The 19,810-nt window shown below is 45.2% G+C and overlaps 1 protein-coding gene and 1 pseudogene across 1 annotated transcript in view; both read left to right on the top strand.

Moving 5' to 3' along the window:
* The window catches only part of PCSK2 (proprotein convertase subtilisin/kexin type 2), a 286,652-nt gene that overhangs the window by 246,825 nt on the left and 20,017 nt on the right, over positions 1–19,810 (top strand). Inside the window, exons 8-9 of the mRNA XM_025876932.2 lie at positions 1,994–2,169; positions 19,173–19,388. Coding sequence (XP_025732717.1) covers positions 1,994–2,169; positions 19,173–19,388 — 392 coding nt within the window. The remainder of the gene's footprint in view (positions 1–1,993; positions 2,170–19,172; positions 19,389–19,810) is intronic.
* Positions 13,709–14,414, top strand: LOC112828075 (cytochrome c oxidase subunit NDUFA4 pseudogene; annotated as a pseudogene).

The raw sequence follows: 19,810 nt of genomic DNA on the forward strand, positions 1-19,810 counted from the left end.
TCAAACTTAAAATAATGCTGATCACCTAGGACCCAAGAAAAGAACAAAATAAACACATGCTCTGTACTCAGAGATTTCACTGTCTAGTGATGAATGTGTTGACCAGGAAGAGTTATAAAGCAACCAAAAGCATTTATTTGGGTCTTAGGCATTGCAATCAGGGAGACACAGAGTCAACTGACATGCAAAGTGTGCTCCAAAATGCAAGCAGGGAATGTGGGCTTATATAGGCAAAAACCACAAGGTCCCATAACTTGTTTTGAAAGAATTATCATTGATACTGACAGAATTGGAATATCTAAGGTTGGCTCTTCAGCTAACATATGCTACATTATCTCCTTCAGTCCAGAGTAAAAGGATGTTTTCCAAGAGGTGATTACGGTGCAATCAATAAGTTAACAATTGACAAGTCAAAAGTCCTTCCAAAAATGGAAACAGGAGATGTGCATCACCTTGCTTCTTCAGTGTCCTCCCCACCCTATTTTGGATGCCTGTCTTAGCAATGCTTACTTTAGGTTGTAATCACCTTCCACAAATGAAACTCACAAGTAAGCAATTATACTACTATAATTGGCCAAAAGTGTGGTGCTGGAGGGGGTGGGGGTGGGGGTGGGGAGAACTGGATCCAGAAAGACTGCTGGGGAAATGCCTCCTGAACACATAGGTTAGTCAGAGAAAGATGAGCATTGGGAGAAGGTGTATGCAGGCACAAGGAGTGGGCTATGGGACACTGAGGAGGAAGGAGAGACCCTTCAAGAGAAGACAGTTTCATGTCAATTTCACAAGCCTTGCAAGAACCTGGCTTGTCCTTATTTAAATGGACTTGCATGCCGTGTTAGAGAGTGATGCTTGTGTTCTAGTGTCCTTTGGCCATGGTAAATATTGTTAAGAGGTGTCAGGATCCAAGTTTTGACTGTGTGGAGCCCAGTCCCTTCACTTCATAACTCCCATGGAAAGAAAGACTTGGTCAGCTGCTTTAACATTCTAGGATCCGTACCACAAAAGAAATAGTGTATCAAGCAGAGAACGATATGGCTCCCAACAGCAATGTCTGGAGAGTAGTAATAGAGGGACCAAGTGCCCATCTTATTGGCTGCTACTGCGCTAACCCTGGAGAGACTTGCTAGGGACAGTCAGACAGTGATGTGAACTATGGGTGCCCACAAGTGCGCCCCCTTGTGCATCCCCGTGTGCAGCTCTGGTTTACCCACACAACCGTGGACTGCAGCACTCCGCTCATCAATGTCCCAGCAAGGAGTCACTCCTACAAGTTGTTGCAAGAGCACAAACTTTACAAAGGTGACATAGGGGAGAAAGAGGAGGGGGTTGTATCATGCACCCCATTACTAATATATTTCAGAAGGGCCCATTCTGCATTTCTGTCCTCCCCAAAGCCCCTTCTCAGCTACCATGCGACTTGGAGTTCTCTTTTCCTGACTCCCCCGATCTTTGCCCTGTTCCTGCCCCTCTCTCTGCCCCCTAATCTCGAGGATTTACTCTGAAATATTTAATATCAATTTCATCCCCCCCCACTGTCCTGACAGTGGGTTTATTTCTCCTCTGAAACTGCCCCCCCCCCGACCTGTCAATACCCAATCGCTGAAGGCTGAGCTTCCACTTAGAAAGACTTATCCAGGAATCTCTTCAGACCACAAAGGTGGTCTCTCCCCATTAGAAATTCTAGTCAAGTTTGCGCGCGGGGGCGGGGGCGGGGGGACAATTTCTTCAAATAGTTACATAACGAAAGGCGTGGGCGGAGTCCAAAAAAGATCGAGCTGGACGGTCTGTGAGTCCTTCTTCATCCTCTGAAGGTGGAGCCCACCCAGCCTGAGGTTGGACTCGGGATTGCGCAGCGTCCCTCAGGACACCTGGGGGCAACCCTCCAACCACACCCAGGATCTGAGCCTTCATCATCACACGCCCCCCCCACCCCCGCCACCGTGTGCAGGGCACTGGGCGCCCAAAACGTGGTGTTTCCCTGCCTGCACCACAGGTATCCGGATGCTGGACCAGCCGTTCATGACGGACATCATCGAAGCTTCTTCTATCAGCCACATGCCCCAGCTGATCGACATCTACAGTGCCAGCTGGGGCCCCACGGACAACGGGAAGACGGTGGACGGGCCCCGCGAGCTCACGCTTCAGGCCATGGCCGACGGCGTCAACAAGGTAAGGGCTTGACTGCGGACACCAGGCTCAGGACCTAGGGGGTGAAGGGGAGGGGCGCTGGGGGTGGGAGGCATCCAGAGGAGGTGATGAGAATGAAGTAAGGGGCAGGGAAGGAGGCAGAGGTGGGGCTGTCACCCTGTGCATTAGCTCAGGGCCTCCAAGAAATGGACCCCCAAACAGGGGCCACAGTTTTGAAAGAATTATCTTTTTACCAAGAAAGATTTCATCGGTCCTGGGGCAGATTTATTGGAGGGGACTCCATTAAAGGGCAAAGAGGAGGGAGCAAGAGGTGGCAGGGGTGCCTTCGGACAGTGATGCTGGCTCAATCCAGGTGAAGGAGCAGGGAGGAAGGAGGATCACCCTGGGGGCCTCTGCTGGCACCCCCACTGTGCCACACGTCAGCTGGGAGCAGCCCCCAGGCAGTGGGGCCTGGGTGCGGAAGGGGCTATGAGCCACGTATGAGCCCTCGGTTTTTGAGGCTGCCCATCCCTGAGATTAGCCCAGGAATGGAGAGAGCCAAGGAAAAGAGACCAAGGCAGAGCCTCCAAAGGGAGGGTAGCCAGTGAGCGGCCCATGCACGAGGAAAGAAGTACCCTCCCTACCATCTCAGGACAGGGGCCATCTCCCATAAGACATGAACCAGGTCCCGGGATCAGAGTCCTCTGGGTTCAGGTCCCATTTAGGGCACTCAATGTCTGGGTGTATCCACAAATGACTTGACCTCCCTGTGCCACTGTTTTTTGCCCGTACAATGGTGATAATCATACATTTCTCCTGGGATCATTGCAACATGTCAATGAGATAAATACACCAGTGTTTGGCACTGGGAAGTGCCCCCGGAAGGGTTGGTGTTCATCCAGGTCATTACGGACACTTGACCGATCTCCCCAAAACTTTGTGGTGTAAAGCATAGTGTTTTACTAGGCTTGTGGATTCTGTGGGTCAAGAACTCAGACAGGGCACAGTGGGGATGGCTGGTGTCAGCTCCAAGAGTCCTGGACCTCAGGTGGAAGACTCCAGACTTGAATTGCCAGACTGTTGTGTCTTCCAGTGCTCTTAGGATGTGCCTAATTACTCACCATTGGTGCCACAACACCAACCACTCGGAGTACTTAGTCATTTTGTCTTATTTAGTCTTGTCTTCAAGATTAGACTTGCCATCAGGTGACAGTGATGCCCCTTCTGTGCTTTGAGTTTGCTTCTCTAATCAGCCGTGGACATGGGAATCACATTTCCCAAGATAACAACAATGGTGCATGGAGTAAATCACCAGGTCCTAAGTGAGGGAAAGACAAGTATGTCAGGTATGGTAGATGCACTTTTGGAAGTACATTTTAGGAATTTTTAGAAAGTTTGCGTCTTGGGTTTTGACCAATTTCAAATGGATGAAATGGTTATAGCCATGTTTGGATATATAAACTAGCACTGTTATAAGTGAACTGCAAAATGCATCTGTTCTGTTTATGTTTAAGTTATTTACAGTCTATGTGAAATACACATGAACTTATTACTTATACATTTATATCACTAAAATAGGTATGTGTATAAAACACCCCAAACTCAACAGTAGCTTGGAAAGGTAAAAATAATTAAAGAAAATTAGAGCGGACAACTGAAGGCTATTTTCTGTTGTTGTTTTAAAGTGTTACAAGATGGCAACATTGCATTTTGTTTTATTTTTAACTACTGTCACTGTTAAATCCCACAACTTACTCATCTTATAACTGGAACCCACATACACAACCTCTTTACCCCTCAGCCCCCAGCCCCTGGTAACTCTCAATTTCTATGAGACATCCCAGTTCTCACCTCAGTCCCCATCCCTCGTTGGCCCCAGAACTTAGGACTAGGCACTTAGTTTCTCTGTGCCTCACTTTCTTCTTCAGTAAAATGGTCCCATCAGTGGTTCTCACAGTGTGGCCACTGGCCCACCCTCAAGTTTGTAAGAAATGCAGAGCCTCAGCCCCATCCACCCACCTGATGTATCAGAGTCTGCATTTTGACAAGGTCACACTCAGGTTTGAGAGGTGCTGCTCTAAATGATTTCTAGACTACATATCTCGTAAGCCTAAGACACTAAGACCACAAGATAATGTGGTTTTAAAAATCCCCCAGTGGCTAGGAAAGAGCAGTAGAAGTGACTCGTTTTCTGGGATGGCACTGCGCATCCCCTTCCAGGTGGTACACTGAAGGGATTGATGACCAAGCCGGACACTCTGGTTTGTCTCTGAGCTGCAGGAGCAGAGGCCCGGGTGGCTCAACTTAAAGGGTTTCTTGTAGGGATGCACGAGGAAGGACTAGGGCAATGGGACGGATTCGAGCAGGACCTCATACAAGCTGGGACCAGACAGACATTCTGGATCCAACATGGCTGCAGGACTCTGGCCACAGAGTGTGTGGGGATCCCCACGGGGCTCCCACAATCACAGTGCTTGGCTGTTCTCTCGTGCCTGTCTCTCACTGGCTTTGTGTGTCCCTCTCTGAATCCATTGTTCCTCTTCCTTGGGGCTTATGTTCATGTGCTACCTCTGCGTGGACGGGGCCCCATCAGCAGGCTCGTTTATCACAACCTGTCAGGCTCTACTCCAACTGCCATTTCCCCCACCACCCCCAAGCTTAAGGGGAATCTTGGCCCCAAATTAGGGGAGACTCTTCTCTCTCTGGTAGGTTCCAAAACTAGCAAATGTGGTTCCATTGGACAAGTTTAGCACTTGAAGGGTCAGAAGTCAGTCTGAAGTTTGCTAACAGAGCCCCTTTCTTTTCCATTCTGGTAACATCAAGTGGCAGTTGGCACCTTCACACAGCTTTGTAGAGCTCTGAAGAAGTTTCTTCTGAACTATTGATTTCTTTCAGAAGTCTCAATAGAAATATGACACCATATGCTTCTCCTCTGTTATGGGTGGAATTGTGCTCCCCCCCACCAAAATTCATATGTTGAAATCCTAACCCTCCCCCATCTCCGAATGTGACCTTATTTGGAAATAGGGCCATTGCAGGTGTAATTAATTAAGACGAGGTCATTCTGGAGCAGGGTGGGCCCCTAATCTGATATGACTGGTGTCTCTATTAAAAAAGGTAATTTGGACACAGACACACAGGAACAATGCACAGAGAACGTGAAGGCCGAGATCAGGTTGATGCATCTACAAGCCAAGGAAACCCCCAGCAGCTAGGGGAGAGGCATGGGACAGATTCTCCCTCCCAGCCTTCAGAAGGAACTAACCCTGCCGACACCTTGACTTCGACCTTCCAGAACAGTTATATATACAATTTACAATATCTTTCTGTGGTCTACACCACCCATACCTTGTTATAGCAGCCCTAGAAAACCGTGCACCTTCCAGTGTTAGAATAGAGATTTGGCCAGACTCCAGCAGTGCAGAAACAACGTGGTCACTTTTTCAGTTACCCTTGATGTCAACTGACTCCCTCTCAGATAGCCAAGATAGCTGAGCATTGATCCACTTCTTACAACTTATTCTCATCTGGCACCTCAAGAGGCAGCCTTCCTTCACTCTCTAACATCATTCCTTAAAGGAGAAGCTTGCAACAATTCCCATGATGCCATTAGCATCAGCCCATCTGAGACAGCCACAAGGGGCCCCTGACATTTGAAAGGCACAGTACCATTTACAGAGGGACTTACCCACAGGATCGGCAGGTGGGGGTAAGAGGTGGTGCCACCGCCCCATTTCAGTGCCTCAATGCTTTGGAGTTTTTAGGATGAAACTTTAGACACACAAACAGCTTGTTTGCTTATTGTATTGTTCACTGTGTGGCTGGAGAGAAATGGTTGCACGTCCAAGGACCCAGGACCAGGTGACAGTACCCTGGGAACACTTGGCAGATGTCCTCCTTCCCCAGCAGACAGGGATTTCCACTGAGAAGCATTTTTTTTGACACCCAAGGCCAAAAGAGAGACATGTAGGTGACATCTGCCCTCAGTCTGAGTTTACAACGCACATGGCATTCAATGCAGCACATTCCCAAGTGGCTCCTGTCATTTTCCACGGACTTCTGAACTGTTCCCCACATCTCAAGTCTGGGTATTTCTCTCTCCTCCATCTGTAGCCTCCCCTGCTGCAACTAGAAAGGCCCTTTCAAGTGTGATTGTTCTGGAAAGCATGCCAACTGTGCCAAAACTTAAAGAGAAAAATTGTTATGACTTATCTTCAGATGACAGCGTGTAAATATTTTAGAAAGTGAAGTGAGTATGATGAAAAATACATGATTTCTCATTCTACTTTCCCCCAAGCTGTGGGAATGGTTCTTTCCTTGTTTCAGGGTGACATTTTTTTGGACAGAATTGTAGAATCTCGTGCGTGATGGTGTATTATACACGAGCAGAGATTTCCTCTCAGTTATCTGGTCTACTCTAAAGGGAAGTCCACCTCGGAAACGTAGCTCCACCTAAACAAAAGAGTCAGATAATTACCTAGTACACAAAGGTAGGTCTTACGCTTTTCTTTGAATTTTAGCATCCTGTGGGTAGGTTTTGTTTGACCGACATAGCAATGATAAAGGAAGAGGAAGAGGAAAAGGAGGCTGAGGGACCTTTTTGGGGATGTGCTGTTTGCCACAGACCCCACCACTCCCAATTGTATGACCTCGGTTTTGCACATAAACATCACCTACCTGGCTCCTTACAGATCTGAGTTTGCATTTCCTATATTTGTTCAGTAAATACTTAAGGGAGGTGGCAAGGAGCAGAGAAGAGAAAAGGAAGGGAAACTTTTTTCCCTTTATTTGTTTTTTCCTCTTTATAGTCTACATGTTGACCATACAATAGAAGCATTTCTCACATTTTATATGGGAAGAAGGTGACAGTCATAGACCCCTGAATTATGAGATACCCAATAACTGACTTCTTTCTTAGTTTGGGATCCCGTAAAAGCAGACCCTGAGACAAGGATTGAGTTCATGTAGTTGCTTTGGGAGCCAAAGGGAACACCAGTAGTGAAGGGGGAGGTATTACAGGGAAGAAAGGTAACACACAATGAAGAGTATGTTACCAAGCCAGCTACCACTGTGAACAACTGGAGCTTAATCCCACTAGGAAACTGGAAAACCATGCAGAACACCCCCTGGAGTCATCCCTGCCAATGGCAAGGGAGCTGGGGCAAAAGTCATGGTTGACATAAATGCCACAGCACTTTTGGCCCAGGGGTAGGTGTGCAGAACAGGCTCTTGGGAGAAAGCCCTTCTACAAAGAGAGGCCTATGCTGGCATTTGGAAATGCCCAGTGCATGGAAGGTCTAAGGGATGTGGGCTAACACCCACTGCCACCTACTACAGTCTCCAGAGTGCAGTTTGAGAAAACCTAATCTGAGGATTAGAGTCTTTGCTGTCTGGGTAATAAAGGACCAGTAGGGTGACGTGTTTGCTGGTCAGAAAGACACAGGCCTAGCAGAGACTGGTGGAGTAACAGAGCCCAAGTGTTGCGGGATCACAGGGTCTGATGTTGCCCTGACAACCAGAAGGAGCATTCAGACAACACTAGAGGGCCTTGAAAGTGACAGTTGGTTCATGAACTTCTTTCCACACCTTGAGGAAGTGCAGCTACCCAGGGCAACCATTGTATGTCTGTGGTTGGCTCCGATGGCTATACCCCAACCTCTTATTAATCGTGGTTCAGGGTTGCTACTAGAAGGAGCATCTCAGGGATATTTAAAGATAAGCCAGGCACAAGGTGAGGCACAGGTGAGACGGAACATTGATTGTTTATCAGGCAGTCCCTGGGGGATTGAGCGAGCAGAAGCATGGATCCCAACTCTTTGGGCTGGAATGTACGAAGGAGGGATCACTTGCAAAATGGTGGCTTGAAAGGCACCTCGCAGGCAAGGGGGGCAGAGGGCTGCCCAGGGAGACAATGATGAATTTGGCATTGGTGAAGCAAAGCCTTAGTGCAGCCTGCTGGAATTTAATCAGAGCAGTGGGTCTGACATGGTGGCAGTGAGTGCCGGGGCCTCTGGCAGGCAATAGATACCTCCTGCCAAGGAGCTCTCAGGAACACTCCATGAGCCCTGATTTATGCTCTGAAACCAAGCAAAGGTTCACAATTGGGCAGGAGCCGCCAAAGTGTGGAGTCTGCGATCCAGTCTGAAATGAAGGTTGCAGTTACAGTCCCTCCTTTCATTTGTGATAAAGAGAAATGGAAGAAAAGGCTGCTTGGTGGCTTTTGGGTGATTCCTCTCAAGTGCTGGCCAGCCTGAGGTGGGATGACCAACCATCTTGGTTTCCCATTTTTAGCACTGAAAGTCCCACTTCCGAGGAACTCCCCAGTCCGGGCAAACCGCCAACACTCGGTCACTCTCCCTGTGGCCATATTGGGGGTGGTGACTTACCCGAACCCAGAGAAAACCCCAACCAGCTTGAGGGATTGACGTGAATGTACACCCTTCACCAACTCCCGTGACATCAAAAAGGTTCATCATGGTGTGTTTGGATCCTGCTAGAAATGAGACAGGATTGCATAAGGGTCTTCCTTCCAGAGTGTAAATGTGGCAAAACAGGTAGTAATTAGAGGTGACTACAGTAGGCACCATTAAGCATGGCTTGAGTGAAGGATATAATCAGAAGCCAAGGGCAGTGAACCATCCTCTGTTTGGCTTTTCTGGAGATCGTGACACCCCCAGCATGCTCTTGAACTCCCAGGGGAACCTGATGGGGACATGAGGCAGACGCTGTGGTCCTGGTGCCATGGCTGCCTTAGCACAGCTACTGCTCACAGCTCCAGCCAGCCATGACGTCCTGCTCACCAGCCAGCCAGCCTCTCACTGCTCCTCTGTGTGAGGACCTGCGAGGCACCGCTGGAGTGTGCTCCCCAGTGTGCACACAGCCCCAGCCATGAGGAGTTAACACCCCAAGGGCAACCGCCCAGCTGCACTGTCCTGGTGGCCGGGTCCCAGGGGCTCTCCAGACAGACTGACCCCAGCTCCCACAGGGAGAACCTGCTCATCAGCTCACACTTGGTTGGCTTTTCTCCCTTCCCCGTTTCATGTTGCCCTGTCCCTAACATATGCTTCCTGCGATCACCTCCCGCCAAATTAACTACTACTCCCTGGTCCTTATCTCAGTGTCTGGTTTTAAAGGAACATAAACTGGGGCCAACCCCTTTCTCCTATAGGTGTCACGAGTAGCTGTCTGAAAGTAAGCCTAGCTCTTTACAGGAGGATCCATTGACCCATCGTCCCCATTGAAGGACTTCTGTGAATTCACCACCACCTCCAACACTGAGTACAGAAAAGAATAGAAGTGATAAATAATGAACACATTAAATAGCTGTATGGAAATATAATTCAATTACTGATATTGTGACAGAGAGGGACTTTCTAAGCATAAAAGCAAAGGGGAAAATATTTACCAAAATAAGTAATAAATATTACTATATAAAACCTTTCAAAATTTCTGCAGGTCTGGTCATTGTTAAAGCTCAGCAATGGATCCATGGGGATTCATTATAGTATTCACTCTACTTTTGTTGTGCTTAACATTTTTCAGATTAGAAGGTTTTTATTCATCCCCAAAAATAAAAAGCAATTCAGTAGGTGGATAAGTTGTCAAGAATAAGAATACACATTTCAGGAAAAATGAAAACAGCAGCTGCTCTAATATTATACAGATGGCTGCTTGTGGCTTGGGATAAAAATTCCAGGGACTACATTACACAGATTTCTTTTAATGCTATATCTGCTAGAAGGCAAATAGAAGGGAACATGATGAATTGTATCAGTCAGGAGAGGCTACATTATGCTGTGGTAGCAAAGCTCAGAAAGCTTCAAACCACAAAGCTTCGTTTCTCATTCAGCTACACATCACCATGGTCAGTAGGGGGCTCTGCTTATCATAGTTTCTCGGGGAACAGAGCTTACATCTGGGACATTGCTAGTCACTGTGCAGAGGGAAAGAGGGTGTTCTGCAGCATCTGGAACTGATGGTTCAGCCTAGAAATGACACTATGTATCAGCCACTCCCACTCAAACCTCATTGATTAAAATGGCTTACAAGACCCCACCCAACCACAAAGGGATCATGGACCCAGAGAGTGGACAGCTAGAAATATATGCCATATAGCACCGGTGACTACCACAATGAGCCCAGAAAAACTGCTAGGTGACTCAAAAGGTAACCAGTGATCTAGTGAGGACAAACACAAATGTCAAAGATGTTTGTGAATAGTTTGAGTAAAATTGTTCAATGAGCTGTGAGTGCAGAAAGGCAATATTTGTAAATCAGTACATTGTTTTATGTGGTAGTTAAAATATGTATTTGCAAAAAATAATAGGTTTATGCAATATAGTGGGAAATTTTCTACAAGTTAAAATGCAATATATAAAAGAAAAGATTAGGTAAATATATATGTAATATAAATGACAGAAATTTGGCTAAGATCCTTAATATAGAAAGAGCTCTAACAAATCAACAAAAAGAAGATGAAAGAAAAAGATAGGCAAAGCATATTATCTTTGGGGCTTGGTGCTTTGCTAAGCTATTCATAAAGAACCAATACAAATGATCAATAAGGATGCAAAAAGATAAACTCAACTGGTCGTGGAAAAATATATAACTCAAAACAACAAGGTACCATTTTTGCCCACCAAATGGGCAAAATTAGTTTTTAAAATGTATGATTCTAAAACTTGACCCACGGGGGCTGACTATGGAATTCTTATACATTGTTGGTAAAAAACAGATTGTTAACAATCTTTATAAAGAGTAGAAGCATGGGAATATGGATCAAGAATCTTCAAACATTCATTCCTTTTTACCCTGAATTCCCCCTTTTAGAAATTCTGCCTAGGGCAGCTGGGTGGCTCAGTCGGTTGAGCATTGGACTCTTGCTTTGGGCTCAGGTCATGATCTTGGGGTCCTGAGATCAAGCCCCACATCAGGCTGTGTGCTCAGTGCAGAGTCTGCTGGAGATTCTCTCCCTCTCCCTCCCCTTCTGCCGTTCCCCCCACTTGCACACGTGCATGCCCATAGTCTCTCTCTCTCAAATAAGTAAATAAATAAAGTCTTAAAAAAAAAAAGAAGGAAAAGAAATTCTGCCTAAGGAAATAAACAGAAATACAAAGACATATAAAATTATGTTCATTTGGAACTTTAAAGCTTAGAAACAGCCTTCCATGTATGTCTAAGAAAAGGAGTAAATAAATTATGGAATGGCTACTTAATAAAACTAATAAAAATTACAGCATAGAGGAATATTTCTTTATAACAGGAAATGTTAATAACATAATAGCAAAAATACACTTGAAGCTGGGCCACAAAAGTGGATATATTTTATGATCCTAATTTCATATCACCAGGGATTTTCTATTCACAGAAGATTATAAAGGATTTTTATTTTCCTCTTCAGGGTCTAGATTTCATTTATTCTTATATAAATATGATTTTTGCAATAAAAAATGCAGTAACTTTTTTTTTAAAGTATGTCAATGTTGTATTAAGAGGTCAAGGTGACTGGAAAATAAAAAATTAGTATAACTGAGTGGTTAGGGAGAGGCAAGTTATAACAGGCTTGCCTCCCTAGTATCTGCAAGCAGGTAACACCAGTTGGGTCGGGGCCTGGTCTGGTCATTCGCCCAGATCACTAGGCACTGGTGAGCAGGAGGGATGGACTCGCTTTAGCCCCACGCTTCCCAAAGTGGGATTTTCACCTCCTGGGGCTGGTGATGTGTTGGGCAGGGGTACATAGGACCACAGCACCAGTCTCTGGCTAGAACTTTACTTTAGCTGATGGTAAGCAATTTGTGACATTATTTTTATATTATGAACAAAATACAAAATCTGGTGCTCGCTTCGGCAGCATATATACTAAAATACAAAATCTGCATGAACTTTTAAGAAATTTGGGCGGGGGGGAGTGATGTCAGCATCATGACAGCGTGAGTCATTCCCTTTGTTTCTCCCCTTTAATTTACAACAAGTAGGGCATCCATAGCCCAGTAGGGGTTCCTCTGCACAGCACACCGGACTCCAGAGAGAATCTAACATCTTTACTTCTGAAGGTGGGTGGATTGGACCTTGTGGAGGAGACAAAACCAAGAGAGCTACAGCAGAACGGGGGTAGCAGCAACAGTGGCGCCTATAACCCCAGTGACCTTGGCAGTGGCAGTGGCAGTGGCCCCAGAGACGAAGGTATCCCCAGCAACCCCAGGCAGCAGCAGCCCCTGTGACCCCAGCACACCTGGCAGCAGCCCCAGCAACCCTGGCAACTTCAGCGCTGATGATGATGCTCGTGCCCAAGTAACTATGACAGCCTCAGTGACCCCTCCAGAAGAGCAGGTGGAGGGTGGAACCTGCGTGCTCCTAAATACAGCCATAAAGCTCTTAGGGAAGAAAGAGGGTGGGGTGGGGTGGGGGGAAAATCTGTGCTATATCGCCACCTGCTGGAAAACAAAAGAAAGACCTTTCATTCCCAGCCTGTTGAACTGTTAAAATCAAAGTAAACCAAACTTTACCTAAATGAGAAAGGTATTCACTACTTCAAATGCACCAGCAGAGGCACATCTCATCAAACACCATGAAAAATCACAGTAATACGGTATCACCAAAAGAAAATGACAGTTCTCCAGCAACCAACCTCCAAGCCACAGAAGATTAGGATCTAACTGATAGAGAACTCAAAAGTAGCTGTTATGAAGCAATTCAGCAAGCCCCAGGAAGACTCAGAAAGGCAATTTAATGAGCTCAGGAATAAAATTAACAGAAGGGGTACTTTGCCAAGAAGATTGAAATTCCGGAGCTGAAGAACTCAGTAGATGAGATGAAGAATGCATTAGAAAGTATTGAAAATAGAGCAGATCAGATGGAAGAGAGAATAGATGAGCAGGAAAATCGGAATCTAGAAACAATTCAGGTGGAAGAAGAGAGAGAACTAAGATTTTTTAAGAAGCATAGAAACCCTACAAGAGCTATCAGACTCCACTAGGGGGACCAACATAAGAATAATGGGTATACCAGAAGGAGAAGAGAAGGAAAGGGGGACAAACGGGTTATTTAAAGAAACAGTAACTGAGAACTTCCCAAACCTGAGGAAAGAACTAGAAAAAGCCAATAGGTCCACAAAGCTAATAGGTCACCTTACTATCTGAATGCTGGAAGACCCTCTTCAAGACATATTATCATGAAGCTGTCAAAAACTGATGATAAAGAAAGACTCTTAAAGGCAACTGGGGGGGTCTGGGGGGAGGAAGAACATAACCTGCAAAGGAACCCCCAACAGATTATCAGCAGATTTCTTCAACAGAAATTCTACAAGCCAGTGAAATGTCATATTCAAAGTATTGAAAGATAAAAATTTCCAACCGAGAATACTCTATCCATTAAATTGACCCTTCCAAATGAAGGAGAAAAGCAAATGTAAAGCTGAGGGAGTTCACCACCACGGACCTGCCTTACAAAAAAATGTTGAAAGGAGCTCTTCTACCTAAAATGAAAAGACAGAAATACCCCAGATTTTTACTAAAATGATAGATCGAGTCAAAACTATAACCTTTTAGAATAGGGAGTTAAATGATTGTAGCATAAAGTTTAAAAGAGAAAAGCATTAAAAATAAATATAGGACATCCGTTCATCCTCAGTGTAGGGATGACTTAGTGCCGGGCCTTCCATGTTTGGTTTTTTCTTCTCCTGGACAGGAGGCCTCGGCTGCAGCCATGTTACACCAGATCATCAGTCGGGCCAAGAAGCATCCGAGTTTGATGCCCCTCTTCGTATTTATTGGGGCAGGAGGTACTGAAGCAGCACTGTATGTCTTGCGCCTGGCATTGTTCAATCCAGATGTCAGTTGGGATAGGAAGAATAACCCTGGAACAAACTGGGTCCCAATGATCAATACAAGTTCTACTCAGTGAATGTAGATTACAGTAAACTGAAGAAAGAAGGTCCAGACTTCTAAATGAAATGTTTCACTATTAAGCTGCTTAGAATGAAGGTCTTCCAGAAGCCATCCGCACAATTTTCCACTTATCCAGGAAGCATTTCCCCTCTAAATGCACGAAATCATGTTGGTGTATTGTGTTGGGGTTTACACTGAATAATAAATATCTGAAACTTGATATGTGTCACTATTTAATGCTGAAAATCTTCTCTGAACTCTATAACTAGGGTATAGGAAATAAACTTAGAATTTAAGGAAAAATAAATAAGTATAGCCACTACAATTTGGCAACAAACTCACAGCATAAAAGGAGCTAATTTGTGATGACAAAAGCATAAAAGAGGAGGAGGAAAATGCCAGAACCTGTAGAGTCAAATGAAGATAAGTTGTTATCAGCAGGAAAAGGACTATTTTATCTATAAGATGTTTTATACAAACCTCATGGGAACTACAAAACAAAATCTAGAGCAAAGACAAAACACTTAAAAAGGCGGGGGGAGGGCAGGCGGGGGGGACTGAGCAAATTATCATAGAAAACCACCAACCTAAAAAGTAAATAAACCGAAGAAAAAGAAACAATGGAGATTCAAAACAACCTGAAAACAAAAGATAAAATGGCAACAGTAAGTCCTCATATATCAATAATCACCTTAAATGTAAATGGATTGAACTCACCAATCAAAAGGAACAGAGTGTCCGAATGGATTAAAACAAAGACCCAATTGTATGCTGCCTTCAGGAGACTCTTCTCAGCTCCAAACACATACACTCAAAAGTGAAGGGGCAGAGGATGATACTCCACGAAATGGTAGCCGAAAGAAAGTGGGTGTAGACATACATACATCAGACAATATAGACTTCAAGACAAAATTGGTAACAGGGGACAAAATGGGTCATTATATAATTATGATAAAGGAGTCAGTACAGATCTTCCTCACTTATGAGAGGGTTACATCCTGATAAATCCATCACAAGTTAAAAATATAAGTTGAAAATGCATTTCATACACCTGACCTACCAAACATGATAACTTAGCCTAGACTACCTTAAATGTGCTAACAACACTTACATTAGCCCACAGCTGGGCAAAATCCTCTAACACAAAGCCTATTATAATAAAGAGATGAATATCTCAGGTAATTTCTTGAATACTGTACTGAAACTGAAAAGCAAAATGATTGTATGGGTACAGAATGGCTGTACATGTATCGATTGCTTACCTTCGTGATCGCATTGCCACAATAGATCATAAGATAGGCCACAAAACTAATCTTAGCAAATTGAAGAAGATTAAAATCACATCATATCTTCTCTGACCACAATGGCATGAAATTAGAAGCCAACCAAAAGAAAGTGAGTAGATCTTCAAATATATGGAAACTAAACAGCACATTTCTAAACAACCAATGGGTCAAAGAAGAAATCAAAAGGAAAACAAATTATGTTGAGACATATTAAAATGAAAATGCATCATATCAAATTTTGTGGGATGCAGCAAAAGCAGTTCTAAGAGGAAAGTTTATAACAATAAACACATATATTTTTTAAGAAATTAGAAAAATCTCAAACAACCTAACTTACACCTCAAGGAACTAGAAAAAGGAGCTAGACAAGCCCAAAGATAGCAAAAGAAAGGAAATAATAAAGGTCAGAGCAAAAATAAATGAAATAAAGACCAAAAAAAAAAAAAAACAGCAGAAAGGATCAGCAGAACTAAAAACTGTTACTTTAAAAAGATAAACAAGTTTGACGGCTAGACTAATTCTTTAGCTAGACTAAGGGAAAAAAGGAGAAGACTCAAATAGCTCTTTTTTCTTCTTTTTTTAGTTTCATGAGTTTCTTTCTAAGTATTTTATCCTTCATGTGGCTAACATAAATGGTGCTGCATGTAGGCTTGCTGTAAGGATTAACCTGTAGTTAATATATAAAGTATTTAGAGAAGTTCCTGGCATACAGTAAGTACCATAGTAGTGCTTCTTCTGATTATCACCTTAGTTTCTTCCGCTGTACTGTCCAATTGATTATTGTTGGAATACGGGTCATAGTTGTTCTGTCTCAGTTTCTGCCCAGCTCCCATTCAGTAAAAGCTAGGAGCAGAACTGGATCTTGGGGCATCATTTTAACAGGAAAATGAGGTGTACCAATAACAGACCCATCCCACACGGTTATGAGAGACACACTTCTAGTCCTATTATAGATGCCCTTTGCCTGGGCGACTGTCCCCAGACTATTTGGGGACTGTTTGGTGCTGATACCCAATCATTAGAACCATGGATGTAACTATTGCTACCCGATGCAAACACACACACACACACACACACACACACACACACACACACACACACCTTACGAAAACAAAGCTTGATATTCCTAGGAATCCCGGTATTCTTGTGGACAGGTCTGACAGTCCAATGCAAAACTAATGTTTGCTGCTTACTCTTCAGAAATAGGCTGACAGTTGTACTCTGTGCATCAGTGAGCGAGCACGCATACCAAACTGCCCCAAAACTCAGTAGTTTAAAATAACTACCATTTACATCCTATTCCCGGGTCTCTAGGTCAGCTGGCTTGTTCTGCCGATCTGGGCCAGCCTCATCTCCTCCCAGCTGGTCTCACTTGTGCACCTGCGGTCAGCTGGAGGGTGAACTACAGATGGGCTAGTCTGGGGTGGCCTCCTTCACATCTGCTGGGTGTTGGCTGTCCGCCAGGGCAGTGAATCTTGACTGGGCTCTGTCTATCATCAACCAGAAGGCTAACTCAGGTTTGTTCCCTGGTGCGACAGAATTGAGAGAGAACAAATATATACAGAGCTTCTTGAGACCTATGCTTAGAACTGACAGCAGCACTACTTTCTACCACTTTCTCTCGGACAAAGCAAAGACAGGAAGCCAGATTCAAGGAGTGGAAAATAGACCCCTTTCCTTGGCGGGCAGGACTGCAAAGTCGTATTGTAGAGGGGGCATGAATACAGAGAAGCCTGAGGAATGAGAGTCACAGTCGTCTCCCGCACACTCGACACCATGATGACAATGCTTCTGGTGCTGATTTCCTTTTAGCAAAGGTTGCTTTGTCTCACTAGCAGCCCAACTGTGGACTGGGTCTGGGGAAAGTTCCACATTTGGTGGGCTTCACCCATTTACCCTGATTCACACCTGTTTCGCTATCACTGGGTGCCACTGCTTGACGTTGAGCCCCAATCTGAGTCTGTTTGAGAGTGCGATCCCCTGCACCAGCTGTCAGGATGATACACTTCCCTCTCTGTCCTGGTTTCTGAGAGCAGTTGCTGGTTTCGGTGGAGTTTTCCAGGATAGATTTACCAAGACGCTGCAGATCGTTCTTAGTTGGTGGCTGAATAATAAATCTTTGTTGATGTATCGACTCCATCAATCACGGGCTAATTAACTCCAAGTCCTGTTAGAAGCAATCGAAATGTATTTTCTCGTTGTCAGGCGGCAGACAGATCTTGGGGGTAATCCCGTCATCTCCCAGCCTTCTGGCATCTCTGCCCTTAAGCTGCTGAGTCAGGACCATAGATCCCTGGTGGCCACGCAGGGACAGACTTTTTCTGCCACAGCAATATGTCTTCTCGCCCTAGAGAGTTACCGAGCCATCCTCGGCCAGGCTGTGGAGAGAGGGGAGGCTGTACACTTGCCCCCACCCCCCATCCACATGGCTGCTCTGCTCTGCCCACCGGGCCGGCAGGGGAACAGGGGAGCCCCAGTCCTTCTGCCCCCAGGGTCAGAACATAGGAAGCCAGAGGGAATGGCCACTCCTGGGTTGTGGAGGTAGAGCGAATAGTCCTGGAAGACAGAGAACAGGGAAAGAAAAAGATAGGCAATAAGAACCTGGTTGAAAAGAAGAACAATGGGGCGCCTGGGTGGCTCAGATGGTTAAGCATCTGCCTTCGGCTCAGGTCATAACCCAGAGTCCTGGGATCGAGCCCCGCATCAGGCTCCCTGCTCCACGGGGGGCCTGCTTCTCCCTCTCCCTCTGCTTCTCCTCCTGCTCATGTTCTCTCTCTCTGTATCTCTGTGTCTCGAATGAATAAATAAATCTTTAAAAAAAAAAGAAAAGAAAAGAAGAGCAATGTGAGCGGTAGGTATTTATAACTAAGCTTGCTGTTCATAACTAATTAGCATATGGCAATAACCATTGTGCATATCATTATGTATTTAAAGTTACTTTTGTTTATATTAAACTTTCTTCTTCCTATATTTGGTGTTCCCTTACACAGGTTAAAATATCATATAATATTCTGTTTAAAAGAATGCTAGGGGCACCTGGGTGGCTCAGTCAGTTATGAGTCTGACTCTTGATTTTGGCTCAGGGTTATGAGATCAAGTCCTGCATGGGGCTCCATACTGGGCGTGAAGCCTGCTTGGGATTCTCTCTCTCTTTCTCCCTCTCCCTCTGCCCCTCTCCCCCTGCCCCTCTCCCCCCCAAAAAGAATTCTAGTATGATCCAATCAGGTAAATATGTAAATATACACACACGTGTGCATGTATATACATAGGATTTGGAAGATTTATATATTTTGGAGTAAAATGTGTATTTTGAACTTAAAATATCTACATATATATGTGGATGTATATATAAAAGACATATGACTATCTATAAAATCAAAGATAAATATAAATATCTTTTACATCTTCTAGAGCTAAGTATAAACATATATGTACATTTACATTTTTGCTGAAAATTGTCTGAAAGGAGGAATAAGAAATGAGTAATAACGGTTGCAAGTAGGAAGAGTTTTTCTTTAATTTTCCTTTCTATATACTTTGGTTTCTTACCATGAGGATGGACTACTTTTATAGCTTTTTAAAAGCAGTTCACTTGTAAATTTTAAGGTGATTCTGCCAGCTTTTCTTACGGTGTTACCCTCAGCTCAAACCGTAAATTTGGGTAACTTTGGACACAAGAACGAGAATTCTCAGGACCCCAGGGTTAGGAGGGTGGTTCTGCAGGGGGACGGAAACGCGCGGAGCCGCTGAGGAAGCCCCGGTCCTGAGCTCCCCCGCTGGCCGCCCTCTCCCCGGGCCGGGATCCCGGCAGCTCCGGGGCTGGCGCGTGCGGGACTTGGTGGCCTCTCTCCCTGTCCCCGCTCGCCTCCCCCAGGGCCGAGGCGGCAAAGGCAGCATCTATGTGTGGGCCTCCGGGGACGGTGGCAGCTACGACGACTGCAACTGTGATGGCTACGCCTCCAGCATGTGGACCATCTCCATCAACTCGGCCATCAACGACGGCAGGACGGCCCTGTACGATGAGAGCTGCTCCTCCACCTTGGCCTCCACCTTCAGCAACGGCAGGAAGAGGAACCCCGAGGCTGGCGTGGTGAGTGTGGCCCCCGACCCTCGGGGAGGCAGTGGAGAGCGCCCCCGCTGCGTAACGTCAGGCACGGACACTGGGTGCCTCACCGGAGGAAGGGGCTGTCCCCTCCTACCCTCAAAGAGCCAGCATCTCTTCTGAGGCTCCGGAGATCCATTGTCTGTCTTCCGGGCCTGATAATGCTTTGTTACCAAGGTAGAGCCATGGAGTGTGCAAGTTGGAAGCAAGAATTGTGATCCCTTTCCAGATCATTTTCCATAGTCTTTCTTGTTTATTGTTTTGCCTTGCGAAAAAATGATGAACTCTGATGATCAAGAAGTTGCCCCAGCACTCCACTTTTAAAGAGAGCTAATATTAAGAACTGGGCCAGCACACCATCACGCCAAGAGCCAATCTGTTTATTACAGTAATTAAAAAATAACATCCAT

The sequence above is a fragment of the Callorhinus ursinus genome, unplaced genomic scaffold, assembly GCF_003265705.2.
Source record: "Callorhinus ursinus isolate GAN/ISIS: 27379988/994484 unplaced genomic scaffold, GSC_fseal_2.0 scaffold29, whole genome shotgun sequence".
Lineage (NCBI taxonomy): Eukaryota > Metazoa > Chordata > Mammalia > Carnivora > Otariidae > Callorhinus > Callorhinus ursinus.